The 24064-nt window shown below is 42.4% G+C and overlaps 2 protein-coding genes across 2 annotated transcripts in view; one reads left to right on the plus strand and one right to left on the minus strand.

Annotated features, from left to right (window-relative positions):
• Positions 1-23289, plus strand: part of LOC308150727 (uncharacterized protein) — a gene marked incomplete at its 3' end in the record, with an annotated part of 38053 nt that extends 14764 nt beyond the window's left edge. Inside the window, exons 6-8 of the mRNA XM_080523528.1 lie at positions 21614-21695; positions 22251-22381; positions 23110-23289. Of these exons, the coding sequence (XP_080379654.1) occupies positions 21614-21695; positions 22251-22381; positions 23110-23289 (393 nt within the window). The remainder of the gene's footprint in view (positions 1-21613; positions 21696-22250; positions 22382-23109) is intronic.
• On the minus strand, positions 1124-7495 carry LOC308151757 (putative ATP-dependent RNA helicase TDRD12; the record flags this gene model as incomplete). The annotated part of the gene is made up of 12 exons (XM_080524664.1): positions 7457-7495; positions 6971-7056; positions 6637-6850; positions 6439-6506; positions 6254-6339; positions 5951-6002; positions 4663-4775; positions 4415-4468; positions 4017-4100; positions 3709-3827; positions 2718-2843; positions 1124-1200 (listed from the first exon to the last, which is right to left on the minus strand). Exons 2-12 carry the CDS (start codon positions 7043-7045, stop codon positions 1124-1126), a joined length of 1068 nt encoding a protein of 355 aa, XP_080380790.1. The 5' UTR covers positions 7046-7056; positions 7457-7495.
• Positions 23290-24064: the final 775 nt, after the last annotated feature.

Raw genomic sequence — 24064 nt, forward strand, 5'->3', positions numbered from 1 at the left:
GTTTTGAGGAGTAGATTGGGAGAGAGGTTGCAAGGAATTGAAGAAAAAAACAAGAGGCATATGAGCCCAAATCTAAAGTCTTTCCTTGACTCCTTGAAATTCTATCTTGAAATTCTCCTCCAATACATTCTGAGGTCAGGAGAGAGTACATGAGTTATCAAGGAAAGACAGACATTCGGACTAGTTACACATAGAAGGGTAACAGTTAAATTCCTGAGTTCACAGCCTGGTATATACCTTTTAGTGAGAACATGCTGGTGCAATCCACTAATACTTTCATATTGTTAATTATAGAACAAGATGGGCATATACAGTTAAAGCTGTATGTCAGTGAAAAGCTTTACCCAAGGCTAGACTAGGGCATGTTAAATTGTCTTCCACTGCCTTCTGCTGAAAAGTCTGAGATTGGCATTCCTTTTCCATGCATGTTGAAAATGTATTCAGAACCTGGCCCAGTTAAATTGAGCAACTCCTTGGTGGGGTTCAGATGGACTGAATATGATACAGATTTCTATAGACAATTACAAACAGTAAACAAGTGTAAATTAAGAAACTTTAATTTACCCTTCAAACCAAGCAGCACAATAAAAAAATAATTAAAACCTGCTTATACAGTAGAGTAACCTCATCAAAAGTTAAAACAGAAATCTGGAGGAAGATAATTGAACTGAGAACAAAAACGGATACATCTCTAAATGTAATATTTAATAATATATATTTAAAAATAATAATTGCACACGGCCCCGATTTTGTCGCACCGCCGAATTCGATTCCATTGTTTTGAATGAGACAATGCACACGGCGTGCGATGCGATTTTGTCGCACGATAACATTCGATTCTCCATTCACACCCACTCACTTCGTCTCATTCAAAACAATGGAATCGAATTCGGCGGTGCGACAAAATCGGGGCCGTGTGCAATTATTATTTTAAAATATATATTATTATTAAATATGACATTTAGAGATTAATTCTCGTTGGCTGGGTCTTAACCAATTAAAATGCTTAAGTCTTAAGTTTGGCAAGCTGAACAGTAAAGAGAGAGCTGGATAAAGGTTGGGGGAAACACAAAGTCCTCTGAGGGTTCCAAGGCGATATTTCAGGGCAGACTGATGGGGGTACTCAGTCGCTCTCACTGCCACTCTCTGACCTCACATAGAAGTCTTCCCCTCCCCCGATCTCCTCGAAAAACAAGCGACCTGGTGACAATCACAAAACAAGGTGATCCCTGAGAGATTATTATCAGAGTGAATATCTTAATACAGCAGAACAATACAACAAGTCTAGTGTTAAGAGATTTAAGTCTTACCATTTGGAATCTCCTCTTCATTGTCCTCAAAATGATCAAAGTCCAGACTTACAAAAGAGCTCTGTTGGACGACATGATACATTTTCAGTATCTGCACACTACTACAATGATGAACCAATATCAAATAAAGCAATGTCAATTCTGTATCAACTAGTACTTATTTTCTGTTACAGTGAACATAACTCTCATACCAACTGGATGATTTTCATTTGGTCACAAAGCAAAGTTGAATATCCATAACAGGACTGAGTTATCCCTTACGTGCCCGAACCCAGTTTTCCTTGCATGAAAATTAAGCAGGGATTAGGACTGCCCAAAGACCAAAAAAATAAAACATTCTGAAAAAAGAACTAATATATTGTCCTTTTTAACAAATACAGGTGCTTAACACTCATGTGTGATGAAGAGATCCAGAATAGAAGTTTTCATTCAGCTTTTGAGCCACAAAAATATTATTTTACATGAGGCCTATGCAAAGCATGGATGTGTGATTACAGTCCTTAACGCCTGATGTTGTGTATACCTTGGCATTTCAAGTGACTGAGAAAATGTACTTCTCTGGACATCTTATGAGCATTTTGCATCCACTGAATTTCAGAAACTCACCCAAGACTAATCCATCGAAAACGTAAGTTTTCACCAGAAGGTGCTTGAAGTGTTTATTAGGACCTCTTTTTTTTTTTTTCAGATTTTATCCCTTTTTCACCCAATTTGGTATCCAATTGAACCCAACCTAGCATCCAATTATCCCCTGCCTATTGCGTAGGATCCGCCGCCGGCAGCCCCAGAGGAGGCCGCCAGGCAGACTAGCTGACTGGCTCCTCGAGCCCAGCACCGTTATTCCGGCACTCCGGAGGCGCTGTTGCGCGACGGATCCTTGTCCGGAAATATTCCTATACCGCCCTCGGGAGCGGCCGCTCAATATGCCGCTCCCTGTGTGTGCCCCGGCCATATCCGGGTCTGGCGAGCTGGGATTCGATCCCAGTCCCCGGTGGGCAGCTTGCACTAGTGGCTAGTGCTTAGACCGCTACACCACCGCGGGGCACTATTAGGACCTCTTGTTCAAGAAAGTCGTTTCTTTTTGTGACTTGATCTGGTACAGACACTAACACGTCGTGAGCTTAGAAAAGGTTCCATCTCCGTTTAGGGTAGTTCAGAGATATTGAGCGTCAACATTTTTACATTCCATTATGTTTTGTGAGATGGAACCTTTGTATTTTATGAATTACTAACTCAAAAATGTCAACATTTTAAAAATAACACCACACAGGCATTAATAAACACCTAATGGATCAAATTATGTAAAAAACTCAATTTTGACAAAAATGGAGATAGAACCTTATAATTCTAACGTCACGACGTGTTGAAGACATTGTTGGGTGAATCAAGAGATTGATCACAAAGCACTTGCCTTCTGCTTGAGCAGCATCTTCCAATCTCCCCGGTCCTTCTTCATCAGCTGTATGACTGGCTCATTGCACTTCACCTCCCAGGAGCAGCTCTCAGCAGCGATGGGGCCATGGAGCTCCAGGTCTGCCCGGTACGGTCGCTCATTAACAGTGGCACTACAGAGAATTATATAATCAATAATAATAATAATAATAATAATAAAATCAATTAGGCAATAAATCAGTGCAGCGTCTACTATTCCCTTTTCCACAAAGACAGCATTGACGGTGACATACACATCCATCTGGAATGTGTTATTATTTAGCCTGTGAGGCAAGATGGACCTAAGACGAGTCAACATGTGGAGGAGTGATGAACAGGATCATACCGTTCGTTTCCAATGAAGAGAGAGAACAGGTTTCAGACGTCCAAACTGACACATAAAAAACGATGTAATGTCCTGCATGACAAACCTGAACACCACTCGCTCAGAGGAGAATTCACATCTCTGTTCCACAGAGTTGAGCAGCAGTACTCTCAGAACGACTCGGTCGTCTCTCTGAAACCACTTGATCTGTGGGTGGAAACTGACAAAGACATGCACACAGTATACCCATGATATACAGACTAAATATAACTTGGTATTCTGAAATAGGCAAACAAATATTCAAGTACCTTTTTACAGAGTCCTCTGCAAAGGCTTTCTCAACATTTATGACCTGCTTGCCCTCCATCAAATTACCTAAATAGGACATAATAATATTCAGTGATAAGACAGCCCTCATAGTCGTCAATAAAAGTAAATAAAAAAACAGCACGGTAGACTAGGCATACATTTAAGTGGATATTGTCGATCAGTTTGACTGGGCATCATTTCAAGCAAAAATATTTAATAATATGGCAGAAATAAATATGTGGCTCATAGTTCACCACAATAAAAACGCCAGAGAGAGAGAGAGAGACATTGATTTGAAAGCAGGGTTGCATGCAAACAATTATGTTTTCATACCATTTTCACATGGGGGTTGGACTGCGGAAATCCATTCTTTTACGGTGACATCTGATGAACCGACGTCCGGGTTCAGAGGGTCCGGCATCAGAGGGTCTGGGTTCAGCAACTGCAACAACCTGCAGAGACACAGCGGCAGCTCGGGTCACTGGTATGATTCTCAAACATTTTTGTACCAACGCACTGAAACTCCCACCATAGCCCCAAATGTCACGGTTATGAATTGTCAGCACATGTGTATTTCAATTTCGAGTGAGCGCAGCATTAAAAGACACCAAAGAGAGCAGCACAGGGCAGGATGACCATACCGTGCACAGGCTAGCTCATCCTCGAAGGTTGGCTGCTCAGCAAAAGCCTCCTGTGTAAGAGCTCCAGGTGGGTCACTGGGAGTACTGTCATTAGAGAGGTACAACACAGTATAAGAGCCTTTACACAGGTACAACACAGTATAAGAGCCTTTACACAGGTACAACACAGTATAAGAGCCTTTACACAGGTACAACACAGTATAGGAGCCTTTCAAAACCAATGACCAACTTAACAGCATTGTTAACCACACAGAGAATATACAAATCACTTTCCTTGGCGTTTAATATGATAAAGTACAATCAAATGTTTAACATTTTATTTTTTTCAAATAGTAACATGGACTTCACGCTGCAGACAGACATGAAGTAGAACATCAGACAGAGAAGGACTGGCACACCTTGGTTCAGTGCCCTGCTGTTCAATAGGATCATCAGTTTCACATCCGCCGTTACTGCAAGAACATAGAGATCTGGACTATTACAACAGGTCATCATCACATTTTTTAAATTAAGTATTGGAAAGAGGAAGTATTTTGTCTTCTTTTAGCTCTATACTTCTAGCTATATACTCCAACAATTTGGATTTTAAAATCTAACAATTACTTAGGGGTGGTAGTAGTAGCAGTTGTGTAACGTGCATTCATACCATCCTGCTGTTTCATCTCCGGTCTGCTGCGTTGCACCAACCAGCTCCTCTTCATCTTTAGCCCCAGAGATCCCATGAACATCATCTTCTTCATTGTCTTCCTCAAGATCAGTCTAAACGTCAAAACATCCACAGTACTTAAAGGGACGGTGCGGCCTATTTTCATGCTCAGGTGAAATATCATCTTACCTTGAGTTGTCCTCAAAAGCCAGTAGTGAAAGATTCTACTTTGCTACCGCAGCACAGGCTAACAGTTACACTAGGGCCACACTGGCTACCTCTACCTCAGCAGGGCTACCTCTACCTCAGCAGGGCTACCTCTACCTCAGCAGGGCTACCACTACCTCAGCAGGGCTACCACTACCTCAGCAGGGCTACCTCTACCTCTACCTGTACCTCAGCAGCGCTACCTCTACCTCAGCAGGGCTACCTCTACCTCTACCTGTACCTCAGCAGGGCTACCACTACCTCAGCAGGGCTACCTCTACCTCTACCTGTACCTCAGCAGGACTACCACTACCTCAGCAGGGCTACCTCTACCTCTACCTGTACCTCAGCAGGGCTACCTCTACCTCAGCAGAGCGTGTGTCGCGGAGCTGCTGCGGCTCTCACTCGTGCGGTATCTTTCTACATTGAGTTTGCCTTTCTGAAAAGTGAAGGCAGTCATCTATGAGCAATATCTGCCGATACTAGGGATGCACCGAAGGTTCGGCTACCGAATGTATTCGGCCGAATAATAGCAATAACAATGCTTCATTATCAGACCATGACAGAATAACGGTGCTCTAACCTGTATGCAACCTGTGCTCCTACCCTGCCAGTCTGCACTGATATAGGACAACAGTGCAACAACTTTGCGGCTGAACTTCTTGTTGTGACATTTTTGTTCATCCCGCCCCTTTGTCACTTTGGTTTCTTGGAAACAAAACATGCCCCCCACCCCCAAACCCTACTGTTAGCAGATAGAAAAACAAGCTCACTTTGCTGACAAATGAAGCGTATTTAGTGATCGTAAAACAGTTGCTTGTTATATCGCGTGGGTACTTCAAGTTGCGTATTATGAAAAACTAAAATCACATTTTGTTCAAAAGAAAGCTATGTTTAGGATTCACAAGGTTTCACAGTTGACAACTGGTTGCACCTTTCATCAGCTGCCATCACATATGGACCTAACTGTATACTTCCTGGATTTGGATGATGAATCACCAATATGTAGGAATGAGACATTAGGGGATGTGAAATATACTGAAATATATACATTTAGAAAACTAAAAACAGCCACACTCACATTAGGAACCGGCCTTTGAGCACTCGAAGCAGGATTCAGAAACGTCAGGAATCTGTTAAGAAAAAGTAGGAATTAACTCTTTAGAGCTATTACAAAACTAAAAGTCAATATCTTACCTGACCCGATTCAGATTTTTTAACAAGTCTGCCACCAGAGAAGTTTCTGTGTCCTGTGTGTCCTCTCTCAACCCATGATGCCTAAACCCACACATGTTTAAACAATTCAGATCTAATTACATCATGCTGCATATAATGCAGCCATATTTCTGAGTTTATTCTCAAAACGATGTAAAAACATTTGTACCCCTCGTCACTGTCAAGCTCTGGATGGTGCGCCTCCTTTTGGTTAATTCCGCCTCCCTCAGAGAGCTTTCTGACCTTTCCTTGGCCCTTAAATAAAACCACAAAGAACATTTAAATTAATTGGGGAAATTCAATTGCAAATCACAGTAATCTCTCCTAGACGTTGATATGGGCAGTGACACTGACCTGTGATGCTCCATTGGAAGTCTGCAATGCCACTTGCCCTGATGTTATTACCGGTCTCTGATTGGTCACTGAAGAAATCAATATAGAGGGCTTTTTTTATAAGTGGTACCATCAAAATCTACCCCTTTCAAAATACATGCATTAGCATTGTGGAAAAGGGGAAAATAATAATAATAATAATAATAATAGTGCATTCACCTTTCGTGACAGCAGGGTGCCTGGGTGAGAACAGGGGTAACAGTGATCGTATGGTGCAGCCATTTGTGGCCAGGAAACTCTCCGTGTCAGAGTAGATGTCACAAGTCAGGATGGCAGGGGATCGATCCACAACACCATTCTGTGCAGGGGAATGACTCTTCCAGCTTGGGAAACATGCAAACCTCTTGGTGACTAGATCGTCATTTACACAGATCTGGGAGAGAGAGTGGGAGAATTAGCTTCTATGACTAACGTTAAACAAATGTACGTTAGAAATTCTGCACACTTCACTACTTTTTTCTTTTTGCAAATCCACATTTCCGCACCATCGCACCTTCATGTTTCTTATGGTCAGGTAGAGCTCAATGAAAGTGGAATCAGCTTGTGTTTCACGCACCACTGCCTCCATCTGGTTGGATGCTTCAGGTAAACAATTGAACAGACAATATAGTTATTTTTATGAGTGGGGCAGTCCCACTCATAGTTTTCATTTTATTGGACAGATATAGTGAAGACAGACAGGAAAGTAGGAGAAGAAGGGTGAAAGGGCATGTCAGCAGGGCATGGGCCGGATTCGAACCCAGGCCGACATGGGCATATGTGTGCACTGTAGACCGTGGTGCTAGACCACTGGACCACCCCAGGCCACACAGACAATATAGTTAGTGCTGATTTGGGGCTGATATAAGAATCCCAACACTGAAGTTGTACAAGACTATCTATCAACAAAGATGTTAAAATCACACTTCTCATCTTACAATGACACAGAATTATCTTTACAATGCTACAGAATTATCTTGCAATGGACACATTAGTTTACCTTGTAAGAGGTTGTGCAGATAGCGAGTAGCAGAGCTGTCCCATTGATTTGACGGTCTAGAATGAAAACGTAAGCTCTCAAGGATCCGTAATAACCACACAATTCAAATCTAATAGCACAATTGCAATTACAGTGATTTAAGACCAATATCAACCCTTACACTAGTCCAGTAGTTAGTCAAACCTTACACTAGTTCAGTAGTTAGTCAAACCTTACACTAGTTCAGTAGTTAGTCAACCCTTACACTAGTTCAGTAGTTAGTCAACTCTTACACTCGTTCAGTAGTTAGTCAACCCTTACACTAGTTCAGTAGTTAGTCAACTCTTACACTCGTTCAGTAGTTAGTCAACCCTTACACTAGTTCAGTAGTTAGTCAGCCCTTACACTAGTTCAGTAGTTAGTCAACCCATACACTAGTTCAGTAGTTAGTCAACCCTTACACTAGTTCAGTAGTTAGTCAACCCTTACACTAGTTCAGTAGTTAGTCAACCCTTACACTAGTTCAGTAGTTAGTCAACCCTTACACTAGTTCAGTAGTTAGTCAACCCATACACTAGTTCAGTAGTTAGTCAACCCTTACACTAGTTCAGTAGTTAGTCAACCCTTACACTAGTTCAGTAGTTAGTCAACCCTTACACTAGTTCAGTAGTTAGTTAACCCTTACACTAGTTCAGTAGTTAGTCAAACCTTACACTAGTTCAGTAGTTAGTCAACCCTTACACTAGTTCAGTAGTTAGTCAACCCTTACACTAGTTCAGTAGTTAGTCAACGCTTACACTAGTTCAGTATTTAGTCAACCCTTACACTAGTTCAGTAGTTAGTCAACCCATACACTAGTTCAGTAGTTAGTCAACCCTTACACTAGTTCAGTAGTTAGTCAAACCTTACACTAGTTCAGTAGTTAGTCAACCCTTACACTAGTTCAGTAGTTAGTCAACCCTTACACTAGTTCAGTATTTAGTCAACCCTTACACTAGTTCAGTAGTTAGTCAACCCATACACTAGTTCAGTAGTTAGTCAACCCTTACACTAGTTCAGTAGTTAGTCAAACCTTACACTAGTTCAGTAGTTAGTCAAACCTTACACTAGTTCAGTAGTTAGTCAACCCTTACACTAGTTCAGTAGTTAGTCAACCCTTACACTAGTTCAGTAGTTAGTCAACCCATACACTAGTTCAGTAGTTAGTCAACCCATACACTAGTTCAGTAGTTAGTCAACACTTACACTAGTTCAGTAGTTAGTCAACCCTTACACTAGTTCAGTAGTTAGTCAACCCTTACACTAGTTCAGTAGTTAGTCAACCCATACACTAGTTCAGTAGTTAGTCAAACCTTACACTAGTTCAGTAGTTAGTCAACTCTTACACTAGTTCAGTAGTTAGTTAACCCTTACACTAGTTCAGTAGTTAGTCAACCCATACACTAGTTCAGTAGTTAGTCAAGCCGTACACTAGTTCAGTAGTTAGTCAACACTTACACTAGTTCAGCTTTCTCTTCGCAGATGGACACCTGGAGCCTCACAGGTTGGATACCAGCCAGCTGGAACTTCCTGACCCAGAAGGGCAGCTGCAGAAACTTCTCCAATGGGGCTCGGACCCTGGAGAAAGAAATAGAAGGGTTCTTTGGAGACAATTATAATGTCATAATCGTTATATATTTAGGGATGTACTGATTAATTGGGCAGCAATCGGTATTGGTCGATAATGGTTAGGAAATTGATCAGCCGAATGCTTTAAAATGGCTGATTGTTCAAACCGATATTGCGATATCTAACCTGGCATGATAATTTGATTAGGAATATTTTCTTAATGTCTGTACGTGATCAATTCACCGAAGGAATATACTGTCTTGGACAATAGATCCTAATAAACACTGGTGGCTGATTGTTGTAACTAAAACTAAAAAAATGCTCATAGGTCCAGAGATGCCAGACACACACACACACACACACACACACACACACACACACACACACACACACAGGGATTACTGAAAGGCAGTAATCTGCTCCTGCCCATTAACAAACCTATTTGTCAGATCTTTTGATCCGTTTTAATCTCATGTTTGTTTTGAGTGATTATAACAGCCAACTGGGATGGATTGGGCAACGCATGCTGTAAACTGAGATTATGTTAAGATTAGACAGTGAAGGCCTATCTGAAGCCTCTCTCTCCGGGTCTATTCAACTCTGATGGCCTGTCAGGCCTAATGCGCCTACTCTTGCAACGGTTGTTCAGCCAAGTTACCCATAATGACCCAAGATCAGTTTTGCCCTTTCCTACATAATGATTACGCTATGGTAAACTGACTCTAGATCAGAGCCCCGTTTCACCACCTGAACCCGAAGCGTTGCAGAGTGCAGTGTCACTGGTCTTAGGTCAATGTCAGGCGCCGGCTAAAAACCAACAATGTAAATCGGTATGGGTATTGGCCGATTGTGTTATGAATAATCGGTAAGGGCCTTGAATTTTCATACTAGTGCTTCCCTACTTACATTACACAGGGTTCCCTCACCTTCTGAAACATCAAATTCAAGCACCTTTCAAGGACTTTCAAGACTCAATTCCTTCAAATTCAAGGGCCCACCACAGCATAGTTTGAGACAGATCTAGATGAGAATTTATATACAGGGTATATACAGGAATCTTGAGGTTAATTTCAATACCTTTCTAAGACTTTTTAAAGGCCTTGTCAATATTTTTCCAGACCTCACCGCCACTTGGAGCTGTAACCGTTTACATCAGTGACACCTTTAACTTAACAGTTTTAGTTTTAATAGACACTAGACCACTATCATACAACACAATTTCCGGTTCATCTTTGTTTTTTAATAGAACTAATAAATTCACAAACTTTTACAAAACGTTTTTCGGACTCAAACTCTTTGGACAGAGTCTAATTCAGAAAGATATCTACAAAATTCAAGACCTCATAAAATCGTGATAAGACTTTTTAATACTTATTAAGGGTCTTGATTTTCCCAAAATTGATTTATCAACTTTTAATACTTTTCAAGACACCGCAGATACCCTGATATAATAGGAATGACAATGAACGGTTTTCAAATCTAACTAATTAACCGTAGCAACTAGTATGGTTGTTTTATTCCCTTCTACAGGTTACCTATATTTTGGGGGGGGAGAGACAGAGAGAGAGAGAGAGAGAGAGAGAGAGAGAGAGAGGGGAATTCAAGCACTTTCAATGACCCATGTACATTTTCAAAAACTTGTAAGGCCTTGATTTTTTTTCTCTCTCAAATTCACAATTTCAAGGACCCAGTGGGAACCCTGATTACAGAAACGCATTGTTCTTCTAGTTCTGTATAGTTTCAGCAGCAGAGTCGAGACATACTCATCTGAGCAGACGACGGTGTGTTCTCCGTGGTCGACCAGGAAGCACAAGGCCTGACTGCTGACGGCACCCAGGAAGAGGGACTCCACTACGGCTCTGCACCAGTTCTTCAGGCTAGAGACGTACACCACACACATCTGGGGGAGCAACACAGTAGACCCAAGTTCTCCATCTCATGTAGGAAGAAGAGCTGTGGTCATTCATAGGGATGGGAATCGAGAAAACCTGAATCTGTTCTTTCTTTTATCGATGCCGGCATTTTAGTTTCTGACAGTTGCACGTTGCAAAAACCCAATGCGGCAAACTCTGTGGTGTAGTATCCGGCGTAGATATAGAAATGTAGATACCTCATTGGACACTGCTGTATGTAGCCGCCATGCGTCTGACTGTCTATCGTCGTGCACGAGGCATCTACTGTGTGTAATATCTATGGTATCCGAACCATGCATACGTTGGTAGTGTAATAGATATTATATATATATCTACACTACAGGTAGATATTACACTACGTTGTTGGTAGTGTAATATCTATGGTATCCGAAGTGTAAAGTTTTATCGCAAAAAAGACAGTATTCAAGCTCTCAGGCTATGCCACAATTCAATTCAATTCAACTTTATTCGCCATGTGCAGTGCACACGGTATTCTCCAAGCTGAACAAGCTACAGTACATACAACAACAAGCCGACAACACAACAATACTCAAGACACACAATATATACGAGTGAATAAATAACAACTTAGTGAAAAAACATGTAAAGTGCAAGGTGCAATGATCAGGAGTTTTGAGGAGGGCTATGGCTTTGGGGAAGAAACTGTTCAAGTGGCGTGATGTTTTTGACCTGATGGCCCTGTACCGCTGTCCAGAAGGGAGTAATTCAAACAAGCTGTGAGCTGGATGTGTGGGGTCAGCCACAATCTTGCGTGCTCTCTTCAATGATCTGGAGCTATGGAGGTCTGTGATGGGAGGCAGAGGGCAGCCGATGAGCCGCTCAGCTGTCCGTACGACTCTTTGTAGCTTGGCCTTGGATCGGGCAGACGCAGTGTCGTACCAGACAGTGATGGAAGATGTTAAGATGCTTTCTATGATGGCCCTGTAGAACTGGACCAGGATGTGACGACTGATGTGAAGTCGGAAAGAAAAGGCCTAAGTTCTGGGCCCAGGACAAGTCCGGACGGATTGTAGGGCAGCTAGTGCTGAGGCACAAACATGTACATTTTCAAGCCTGCAAACTGTGACACTTTAAAAAAAATGTGAAAAAAAATACTTTCTTGTGAAATATGACAACCCTATTTGACTATCTGTGCAGTATAGTACAGTGGATTGTGTACATAGCCTCTATTGATGTAAACCAGCTCCTTATCTTCTTGTGATTTTTATGCATCTATGCTTTTTCCAAAATGTGTTTCTTTTTTCCTTTCTTAAACACCAGGGGAGCCTCCCCTCCTAAATTTCGTTGTTTGGTACCTGTACTGTAACAATGACAAATAAAGTCTATCTATCTTCAGCTGACGGAGGAAAAAAAAACGCTGCTGGCCTTTTTTCACTAAATGGGTGATGTTGTTATCCCATTTTAGTTTGTTGGAGATGGTAGTGCCCAGAAACTTGAATTCATCCACTATCGTGACATGGGAGTTATTGATGACCAGTGGAGAGTGAGTTGGAGCCTTTTTCCGGAAGTCCATAATCACCTCCACTGTCTTGGTGTTGTCGAGTTCCGGGTTATTGGCTGCAGACAAGGACACCAGGCGGCCGACCTCCCTCCCTCCGGTACGCAGTCTCATCATTATTAGTGATGAGCCCAACCATGGTGGTGTCATCTGCATATTTGATGGTCTTGACAGATGTGTCACCAGAGGTACAGTCGTTGGTGTACAGGGAGTAGAGCAAGGGGGAGAGCACACAGCCCTGAGGAGCACCGGTGTTAACTGTGCGGGGCTAAGACAGATGAGGGCCCATCCTGACATACTGCCTCCTGTTGGTGAGGAGGTCAGTAATCCACTGACTGATGGAGGGGTGGATATTCAGCTGGGCCAGTTTATTGTGGAGGAGGTCAGGAATGATGGTATTGAAGGCTGAACTATAATCCACAAACAGGATTCTGGCATAGGTGTTCCGATTTTCCAGGTGTGGCAGAATATAGTGGAGCGCCAACTTGACTGCGTCGTCTGCTGAGCGGTTGGGTCTGTATGCAAATTGCAGGGAGACGCCTGCAACACCTGGTATCCGTTCCCAAACGTTGTTTGAGAAAGCTGATAAAGTAGTATGTTATCTATTTAAAATGTGACAAACAAAGTCAAAGGAAATGCAACATTGTGGAATCTAAATGGTAGACGAACTGCACGTCGCTGCCACTGAATAATAATGCGCCCATTGATACTTTGCGCTCCGTGCCAGATAGTGCTACTAATGTGTTTCTTTGTCTGGGACAAAATATCGATACAGCGATTATTGTGTCACGGCCTCTTGTGATACAATTAGCAGTTCACGTCGCCAAATATCGATATTTGAAAAAAAAATATTTTGAGGGGAGAAACAAGCTGCGCACGAGCGTTGTATAACGGAGATGAACCAACTACGTTGAAGATGATGAATGGCTGTAAGCGGGGAAAAACTCATACGAAAAGCACCTCTGACATACAAATCTAAAGTCTGGAACCATTATATTTTAAAGCAAGGCTTCCTTTTAACTCCCCGAGGGCTACGACTGTTCTATCGCTGGGTTTATCTGCAAGGACCTTCGTCCGTGCAGTGTAGTTGAAAATAAAGGTTTCCGCAGAATGATGCAAAGTAAAATGCATAGTTTAATATTATCAGTATGTATTTGTGTGATGTGACTTAGTTTGCTTTTGAATTATATCTTTTATGCAGCAGTGGTGTGCAGCTTGCTACCTTTTGCCTATTTTTGCTGTGTTTATTTGAGTTACAGAGATGCATCTCTTTATTGTGTGTTTTGTTGTGATTACGTTAGTGTGTTTTCTTGTTATGATTTGATTATCGTTGACAGCTGTGCTCCTTCAACCCCACGGAATCAGAGGCTCGTTGAGCACAGACCAGAAAGGTGCCGGTGTTGGTAGTGAAAACTCAGCCATCCTCTTCGCCAATGTTATATTTCAGAGGCATGAAAGAATTGAGGTCCACACCGTTCCGTGGTGTGTTTGTAGTTTTACACCAAAACACAGTGTCCTACATAACAGTCGCATGCTCATTAACCTAAATGAGCCACTCTCCATGGAAAATGAGCTTTGATTGAATTCATATTATTTATTTATTTTGTTTGCAATAATGCAAAGCGGTTCCAAGACATAATAAGGTCATTTTTGTTTCTTTTTTCCCAGCCTAGTAATAAATAAATAATGTGTTATTTAATTCACTATTTGTTTTCTTGAATTCATACTTCTTTAGACTACACCAGATTAATGTCAATTATGTGTTCATTAAAAACACAAATCTTCATTATTATTTTTTATTTTATTTTTGAATATCGGCAGATATTTCTCATAGATGATCGGTGGGGAAAAAAACGGTATCGGGGCATCCCTAGTATCAATAACATCTTATCAATTCCCATCCCTATTAGGCGGTGGGCCGAAGCTGTCTATCTGCTTTCGTTTGTGAAATGATCGATCTACAACTACAGACTAGTTGATTTTTTCATATAAGCTAACTAGGTTTTTTTGGAACATGTTTCCGTCAGTTGGTAGACGTTGGTCGATCAACGTTTTATGAAAAGTAAACTTACGATCCATAAGTTAATAAGGAGAATGATTGGGGCTACTATGCCGCTAACCAATCAAAACCCGTTAAAGCGTCACCTGACTTGACGTCTGCCAATGATATTCCTTCAAAATACGGAACTAGGAAGTAAACAACGTATTATCTGGAAAGACGAGAAGACTGAGTTGTTTCGGATAACTTTACTGTCAAGTAATGTTTCAGGTAAGATTTGCACGTCATACTAATTCATATCACATATTAATGAACAAGTCCATGTCATGTTGTGTCAATACAAACATGTTCTAATATGCTATTTTAGTGAAAGATCCAACCAAACGTCACCCGCGATTGTGAAGCTAATGAATTAACAAGCTATCTAACTTTAAAGGGTACAATAGCTAAGTTACCAATGTCAACTATGTCTATTCTCAATCATTTCAGTAATAATTGTGCCAAATTGGGACCAGTAACATTAACTTGTGTGTGAGTACGTTACAGTATATGTGTGTGCAAGCATGTTTTTGATATTGTCAATCGTCTCACTTTTACGAGGTGAGCTGGGTAAGACAAAACCCAAGAGTAAATGTATCTTCACTTGCCTTGCCTATAATTGACGAGACTAGACAAAGATTCAAGTGTTTAGAGAACATTTATAACACTAGTGTGTTTTCGCAGTGCAAACACAGACACATGTCTGTACATGGCAGGTTGTTAGATTTGCATGTGCATCTCCCTTTCACACATTTTGTTTTTTTGCAGGAGCAGTATACAAGCTCTAAAACTGAAATATTTGTCCCGTCTGCATATTATGCACTGGGCGGGAAGAAGATGTGGTTTTTTATTTAGGCTGAACGTAGTGGTAGTCTTTGAGCGGAGAAGTCTAGGCTTTGGTGGTGTATAATTTTCAGTTTGACCTTCTGCTTCTACTACATTGTAAGGGAGGGGGGGGGAGGGAAGGGAGAGAGAGAGAGAGAGACATATGATACTCTATGCATTGTAGTAATGCTTCCAAAGTTATAGCCTAGTTTATTTACAACTCTCCTAATCTGTTTCCCCAGGTAACCCCAGATGCTCAGCCCTGGACTGCACTGCACATCTTCTGGACCTGACCTGACAGGGCTGACCCTGACCCATTGATGCCTTGTTCATATCTTGTTCATGTCATATCTTAGCTTGTTTATATCATATTGTTAATAATGTTCATGTTCATATCATATTAATCTTAGCTTGTTTATATCATATTGTTAATAATGTTCATGTCATATCATGTCATATTAATCTTAGCTTGTTTATATCATATTGTTCTTATAAATAACTTATATTGCTATAAAACACACCTGCAGCCTCCTGTACTGATTTTTCCCTTCTCTTGCTGGCTCTTTCAATGTTTCGTATGTTGGCATACTGCATATAGCATTGTCTATGGTAGCCAATATTGTGGTTATAGTGGTTCTCCAGCTGCACAGCCGCAGAGAGGAAAGCGCTACAGAGAGTCGTGAGATCGGCCCAGAAGATCATCGGCGCCCCCCTCCCCTCTCTGGAAGAGCTGTACAACACACGCTGCCTCAGGAAGGCCTCCAAGATCTCCAGAGACCCATCCCACCCTGGGAACGAACACTTTGTTCGGCTGCCCTCGGGCAGGCGGTTCAGGACCATGTCCGCAAGGACAAATGGACTGAAGCTCAGCTTCTACCCTAGGGCCATTCAGGCCCTGAACACAGCAAATACCTAGGTTCTAGGCCCTGGACAATCTAGACAATTTGATGGCAGCTACTAGATTGTAATCAAGTGCAATACTGAAACACAACTGTGAACATTTCAAACCTGCAAACTGCGACACTTTAAATGAATGTGCAATAATACTATGTGCAATATGACAACCCTCGGGTACATAAGGTTCAGAGATAGGAAATGTTAGGATATGTATAGCATAGCATAGAGTACAGCACAGTGTTTTATTTGTATAGTATAGTGGATAGTGTACATAGCCTTTATTTATGTAAACCAGCTCTTTTCCCTTCTTGTTTTTAGTATTTTTTTTCCTAGCACCAGGGGAGCCCCCCCTCCCAAATATATATAATACCTATAGTTATATATATTTTTTTTACAGCCCTTTCTGCAATTTGGCTTTCTGCAGTGTGAAGATTCACCCACTGTAGAGAACAATGTACAAATTTGGTCCAACTTGCATCTGAAAATGCTGTAATATTGTCCGTTCGGTTTGTTAAATGCATACAACACTCCATAATTCATCACATCTCGTTATTTCCCCGCGGTTGCTAGGGTTAACATACCGTCAGTTGCTAGGGTTAACAGCCATTGTTTACATTTCGGGGTCCTAATGAAGCCGTACTCGAATTCTGATTGGTTTATCAGCTAGAGCGACCAGCGATGTGCCTGAGCAGACAGACTATTAAAAAATAAGTTATAGACTTATATAACAAAATTGTTATAGACTTAAGAGAATTACTTAATATCGTATGTAAGAGATCGTTTACTCTGTAGATGGAAAAAGATAAACTTCGCGATAAACGCATTCGGCCCACCACCTATATTCATCACCTCCACATTCAAGTCATGCATGGGCTAAACCAGTGGTTCTCAAACCTCTCCTCGGGCCCCCTAGCCGCTCCACATATTTGATCCGTTCCACCACCAGCACACCTGATTCAACTAATCAAGTACAAATCATAATTGCATTGTACTTGATTAGTTGAATCAGGTGTGCTGGTGGTGGAACAGATCAAATATGTGGAGTGGCTGGGGGGTCCCCGAGGAGAGGTTTGAGAACCACTGAAATAAGCCATGTAGAAATGCAGGCATACTTTTACTAGAAACTACAAAATGTGTTTCTTATACCATGAAAATGTCTCCATAACAGGTAGATGGAGAATGTGTGCAACAGTTCAGTCATTACCTGCCCTTCATGTATAGATGAAGGCTTTATCTTCTGCACATCCTGGTTGACCTCATGATAGAAGAGGTTCATCTTCACCTGCAGGTCTTCATACGCTTTTGGACTCTCTGGTTCGATCCCTGGTCCCTTCACGATCCGGCCCCAGAGACAGAACGGATTCTCAGCCTTCGATAGAGAGCATGTCAAGTCAACTATACAGGTTAGGTCTCAAAGATGCAAGGTAACAAATATGGTATGGGGGAGGCGGTAGTCTAGTGGTTAGAGAGGCCGGCTAGCAATCGGAAGGTCACTGGTTCGATCCCCGCCTCATGAGGGAGCTGCATGTGCTCTTGAGCAAGACACTTAACCTACGGTGACCAGACGTCCCCGATTTCCGGGGACAATCCTCGGTCTGGATGACCTGCCCCCGGCAACAAACTGTCCCCGGAAAAGTCCCCGTTCCAAGCATTTTTTATTTTTTTTTAAATCTTGGCTTGTATTGTCACCGAACCTGCTGCCAAGGGTCCTACCCATGGGGTCCTCCACCCCTTTATAACGTCAATGTATGCATATTACCCGTTAATGGACGATCGTTACATTCAATAGAAAGCATTTCAGCCCCGATTGTTCCCCATTAACGAGCTCATTATGATTGAATGGAGCAATAACAAGGTCATTATTCACCACTCAGTGAATTACATCCAAGCGTGGGGAAAGCACGCAGACAGTCTCAATGATAATACAATGAAATATATGCAGTGGGTGTATAAAGTTGTTTTAAATTATTAATAAAAATACAATACAATATACTGAATTTTGACAACATCATTAGTCTTATGTTAGGCTTAAACATTATGTTAGGCTTAAAGTATGAGTAGGGTAGTGGAGATAAAAATGGGCATAAAAAGCACAATAGTGTGTACAAATTCACCAGAATGCAGGAAATTAAGTGTTAAATCCTCCTTTTTTCTGGGGGAGGACCCCCAGACCCCCCTCTTGGTTGATGGTTGGCTCGTCAACCTGAACAGTTCTAAGAATTACTTTTAATACCACTTACAGTACACTGACACTAATGTTGAGAGGCACATTCCAGTATTTACACTTGAGTATTCTTGCTTGAATGTGTATACATTGGTCAAAATAAGGTCAAAATAAATGAAACAGCAATTGTCCCCGTTTCTGTATTTCATCATGATAAAATGTATACATTTTTCCTAAAAAGTTGGAAATGTCCCCAGATTGCATCTGAGAAATCTGGTCACCTTAACTTAACCCCTATTTGCTCCAGGGGAGCCGACTATTGCTGACCCTGTGCCTAGAGCAAAACATACCAAATTCCAACAATTGATTGACAAGTTGATTGCATGGCAAATAAAATATTCATTCTTCTTTTAACAAGGTCAGAACTTGAACCGACATCAGCCACTATTAATACTACACATTTATGCAATGATGAAATAATTACCTTCAAAATGGATATGTAGTACATCGTTAAACCTCCAACAGCTTGGCCAACTGCAAGTTAAAACAAAGAATATCGCACGTGGCTGTATTCCATATCATTGAAACTTCAAACTCAGCTTGGTGTGTTCTTCAAATCTATAAGCTATATAATAATTAAAATAGTTAGTTACAGTCGTGCATTTTATGATTTTTGCTCAATCAAATAAGCACCTGCGGTTAGCCTGCTTAGCTAATTACTTCACGAGAAACGCAGTCTGGTAATGAAATAATATGGTAAACGGAGATTTTCTTGGCTAATTATAATTTCAGCTAGCAGATATTCGCTTGCACATGCCTTTGAATCGTGATAGCTTAGCAATTTCACTAGTTTTGTACCTTCTTAAAGTTCGCTGAGGTAAAACAAGTTGAACGTTGGCGCTTTTATTTTGAATCGAGGAGGGAGGTGGACAGGCAGAGGTCTGTTGTCGTTCACGGAACACAGATGTACGGTGGCCGACAAGAGCAAACACGCTGCAAAGACCACCGTACAGATGCAATTCTGGAGGCAAACTAATCCCAGGAAACTCGTCCTGTTCGTAATTCCAAATGGAGACAAAAAGGGCAGTGCTTGTAAATGCTGTCCCCCTTTATGGACACATCATTCTCCATATAACGACGTCGGATGGGAGTTAGAATCGGTGCTCTATTATTCTACCTAGCCCAGAGTCCCCGGATGAGTGCCTCTAAAACGGAACTCGTATTTTGAGAAAAACTGAATTGTATTTTGAGAACTGAATTGTATTTTGAGTAAAACTGAATTGTATTTAGAGAACTGAATTGTATTTTGAGAAAAAACGAATTGTATTTAGAGAAACATAATTTGAAAACTGAATGAAAATAATGAAAACTGAATTGAATACAATTCAATCTGTCGAATACAATTCAGTTTGTGCTCAGATTAAATTCAATCTGTCAAATACAATTCAGATCTGTCAAATACAATTCAATTTGTGGTCATATTCAATTCAATCTGTCAAATACAATTCAATTTCTGCAGGCACTAAAATAGCTCCATACAGGAGGTGCAACGCATGTGGAGAGGCCGGGTGTCCAAAAACGGCTATTTTTAAATGTATGTATTTATTTATTTGCAATAATGAGTGAGTCAACCAGCTAGTAATGTATTGCTGTGGATTTATCTCTTTCAGTCGTTAATGTGGAGAATGGAAGGACATTTCCTGGGGTGATGCTGTTTTTTGGACATGAGATTCTGAACGGTAAGTCAAGGTGATGCGGTTATACCCTGTCATACCCTGTCCCTGTCCATCATACCCTGGTTATACCCTGTCCATCATACCCTGTCATAACCCTGTCATACTGTGTGCATCATACCCTGTCATACACTTTCATGGAATGCATGGGTCCGGTTGGATTCAGAACAAACTTATGTCCTCAAACTTACATGAGTATGAAATATTTCATCTATTGACTGGGATATTCATCTTGCAGAAAGAGTGTTTAATAACACGATATGTTTTAAAAAAAATATTTGTAATACATTTTTAGGGCAGTTCTGCTTTATTGCGATAGAGACAGTAGAGATTTGACAGGATGAGAGAGAGGAGGGATGTCATGCAGGATATGTCGACGGTCGGAATCGAACTGGGGACACTGCGATTACATGGCTGACGCCACAGTGTGCTATGCCACCAAGCGCCCCAATAACACGATATGTCACCTTCATATTCAGGCCAAACTCCTCAGAGCTCCTCTTAGACTACACGTGAGATGTTCTCCCAGGGAGGAATCTGACAAAGTAGAACCAGTCAAACTAGAGAGCTGAGCTCAGAGGTGGTTGATTACTGTCAACAACAAGACAGCAGTGTCTGGAGTCTGTCTGACAAGACTTACAGCATTCTTTCATTCTGTCAGCTGTTGCGGTTTGTTGAGTAAAGAAAGTATCTGCACACCGCATTCTGTCACTGCAAATACAGAGAAATATAGAGAAAACGTATTTAACCGTAGAGAAAAACATCATGCAACAGTGCTCTCTTTAAAAAAGATCACAGCATTTAATTAACGATCATTGACATTTCGGTCAAGGGAACTTCAGAGTTAACGACGTTGAAGCATAAAACCTGCTTTTCCCTAAAGCACACCCAATGGTTAGATACTTGTTTTATCAAAAGTTACATTTTTGTTTCATGTTTCATGACACTGGGTAAAAACACTGCGTTATTACCCTTTCGGAAGTAAAGTGTTTCTCTTTCTATCCAAGATGTATGTTACTAATTATCATTAGCCTTGATATTAGCATTGAGTATCCTTAGAATTATATTAGCACTTAGCCATTGGCACATGGACAGGAAACACCATGAGAGGTCTAGTTGCTGAAACTCTCTGTGAGGTATCATCCACTAATGAAACAGTGTGTGGTGGTGCAGTGAGCCTGCTCCTCCTCTAGACTGTGCTGCCGTCATCTTCTTTGTGACAGTGATGGATGGGAAGACTCACTCCCTCCACAGAAACAATAACTCACACCAGGAGGAAAGAATTGCCACCATTAATATCAGCGAGTCAAGTTCAGCTAGCGCAATGTGTGGGTAGTAAGCACCAGCTCACTCTTTCTCTTTTCTCCCTCCTTTTCTCTCTTGATGTCGTCCCCCGCCCCCCGTCTTCCCCTCTCATGTCTCTCTCTCCCTCTTTTCCCCTCCCCCTCCTCCCCCTCTCCTCGTCTCTCTCCTCCCTGCAGATGTACATAGCCTTGATCTCAGGGCATGCCCTCACCCTCAGTGCGCTGCAGTTCTACAGCTGTGTCAAGGTCCAGTGGAATGGTACGCCTCTACCGTGTCATTCTCACGTCCGGCTGTTTTCATTGTTGTTGTGTCTTCCGATTCCAATTGTTTATTAGTTACAAAAAAAGCATTACATTTGTCTTTTTGAAGCCAAACAAACAGTATGAGACAAAAAAAAAGGAAGAAAAAGGAAGGAAGAAAAAACACAATAGATTGTGTAAAAGACGGTAGGATGAAATACAGACGCCATAAAGACGTCCATGCTGAGATTTCTGCCTTTGGAGGCGATTTAAGCAGTTGATGCTATTGATCTTCAGTTCCCCCGTGAGTCTGTGGGAAGTGAGAGAAAAGATGAAGGTTTGTTGTAGCTCTATAATGACCGTTCAGACAGAGATAAGTTACAGCTACTTCAGACTTTCTTGTGGGTTTTGGGGTAGCTGTTATTATTGTTTATTTGGAGGGCAGTGTAGTTGCAAATAGCGGGCACTGGGCAGTAGTAGCATTCTAAAATACAACCCCTGCTACCGCTGACAAAAGAAAATGAAAATAACATATTGACCAACTCTCTCTGTGTTGTCTCCCTCCCTTTCCCAGAATGCAGTGATTTCTCGCCGGGTGTGGCTGTGATGCTGATGATCTTCCTCTGCCTGGAGGCCCTGCTCTTCCTTACCTTCACAGCCGTCATGTTCGGCACGCAGATCCACTCCATCTGCAATGACGAGACGGTGAGTCATGGTTGATAGTAATAGGGGGGGGGGTGCAAATCCAAAAGATTGCGTCGCTTCAGCGCCAGGGGGAGGAGGAGGAAACGCCCTAGCTCTGGCCTTGCCGTGAACCATTCATTCGTTATGAAACTGGCGGGACAAATTAGCCACTGTCTAGGGAATTAATGGGAGCAGCTCTCGCATTTGGCCCCACCCTCAGTAGTACCAGAGACCTAATTATTTCTCTATGACGAGAGAGCGAGAGAGCACACACGCGGTTAAATACAGTTACAATAGCTTTGCAGCAGATCCTCCGTTCTGCCCCTGCATCCTACAGGGAAATCACTGTTCAGTGGAGATGAGTCATCGTATTGCAGGGCCCCTGGCCTGGTCCCTCAGCCTAGTCACTACCCAGTGTTAAGAACTGTTGGGTCTCCAGACAAATCTGTCTGGACTGCAAATCAGCCCAGGCCCAATTCCCCTGATACCCATGAGGAAATGAATGTGCTTCTGTGCATAAGAGCTGGCATGCATCAGGAGGCGACGCAGAATGGGCAACAGAGTGTCGCAAATTAAACCTTTCGGCTTCTAATGAATTCTCATAGACTGTATGCAATACACTGTATGCAAATACGGTAGTTATCTATGTCAAAGCTGATAGGGCTTGTGTGAGAGTCCCTTCCAATTTCAGTATAGAGCTGTCTTACAAGAGAGGTATGTTTCCCTTTAACTGTGTGTGTTCCCTCCAGGAGATCGAGCGTTTGAAGAATGAGAAGCCCACGTGGGAGCGCCGCACGCGCTGGGAGGGGATGAAGGCCGTGTTCGGGAGCCCGCCCTCCCTGCTCTGGTTCAACCCGTTCGCGGGGCTGCGTCTGCGGCGCCTACTGATGACACGCACTCGCCGCGGCGGGGTGGAGTTCTCCGTCTGAGGCTCAGAGAGGCCTGTCCCAGCCCGCCGCCGTCCGCCGTCTCACCCCGGAGCCTGGACGTCCACAACGGGGTCTCCTTGGACGCCAGTTCTCTTGCAGGGGCTGTGGAGGGGACTCTGAGTGGGAGGCGACCCCCACCCTACACCAGGGTCGGCCCCCATCAAGACATGGAGAGAGAACAGAGAGAAACTCGTTTGTGAGCCCCGTTGCCACTCTGGAAATAACTCTGAAACATACTGATGTAGACCTATCCTCATACGTCTACATGAGTATGTCAATGTGTGGTTGTTGTTTTTTAAGGAACTCCTCTCCTGGCTTTTTTAAGTAAAAACCAGCAGTATGGAACTGAGAGGGTTAAACAGTACTCGAAAGATGCTCAAATTTTATGTCAGAAGTCAAATACACTCCAGGACATGCACACCCAAACCACAGCCTCTCTGAGTCGAGGAGAGGAGGAGGAGGAGGAGGAGGAGGAGGAGGAGGAGGAGGAAGAGGAGGAGATGTGAGGGTCTGTGATGCTCCTCATGAGGGAAGAACTAAGCAGAACACCTGAACCTGGGTGTTCTCACGTGGAATGACCTTGAGACAGGTGCAGTGGCAGTGCTTTCTCTGCCCTGAGCCTAGAAGTGCACTACACCTGAACTTTGACCCATGGATTTGCATGTAGAGCAGCCCATTCATGCAGCTTCTTAGCCAGCTAAGGGGGAGGGGCGTGCAGTCACTGTTTATGGATTGACACAGCAGCACAAGCCACCCCCCCCCCCGCCCCCCACTT

The sequence above is a fragment of the Nansenia antarctica genome (assembly GCF_963989245.1).
Source record: "Nansenia antarctica genome assembly, chromosome: 2".
NCBI lineage: Eukaryota > Metazoa > Chordata > Actinopteri > Argentiniformes > Microstomatidae > Nansenia > Nansenia antarctica.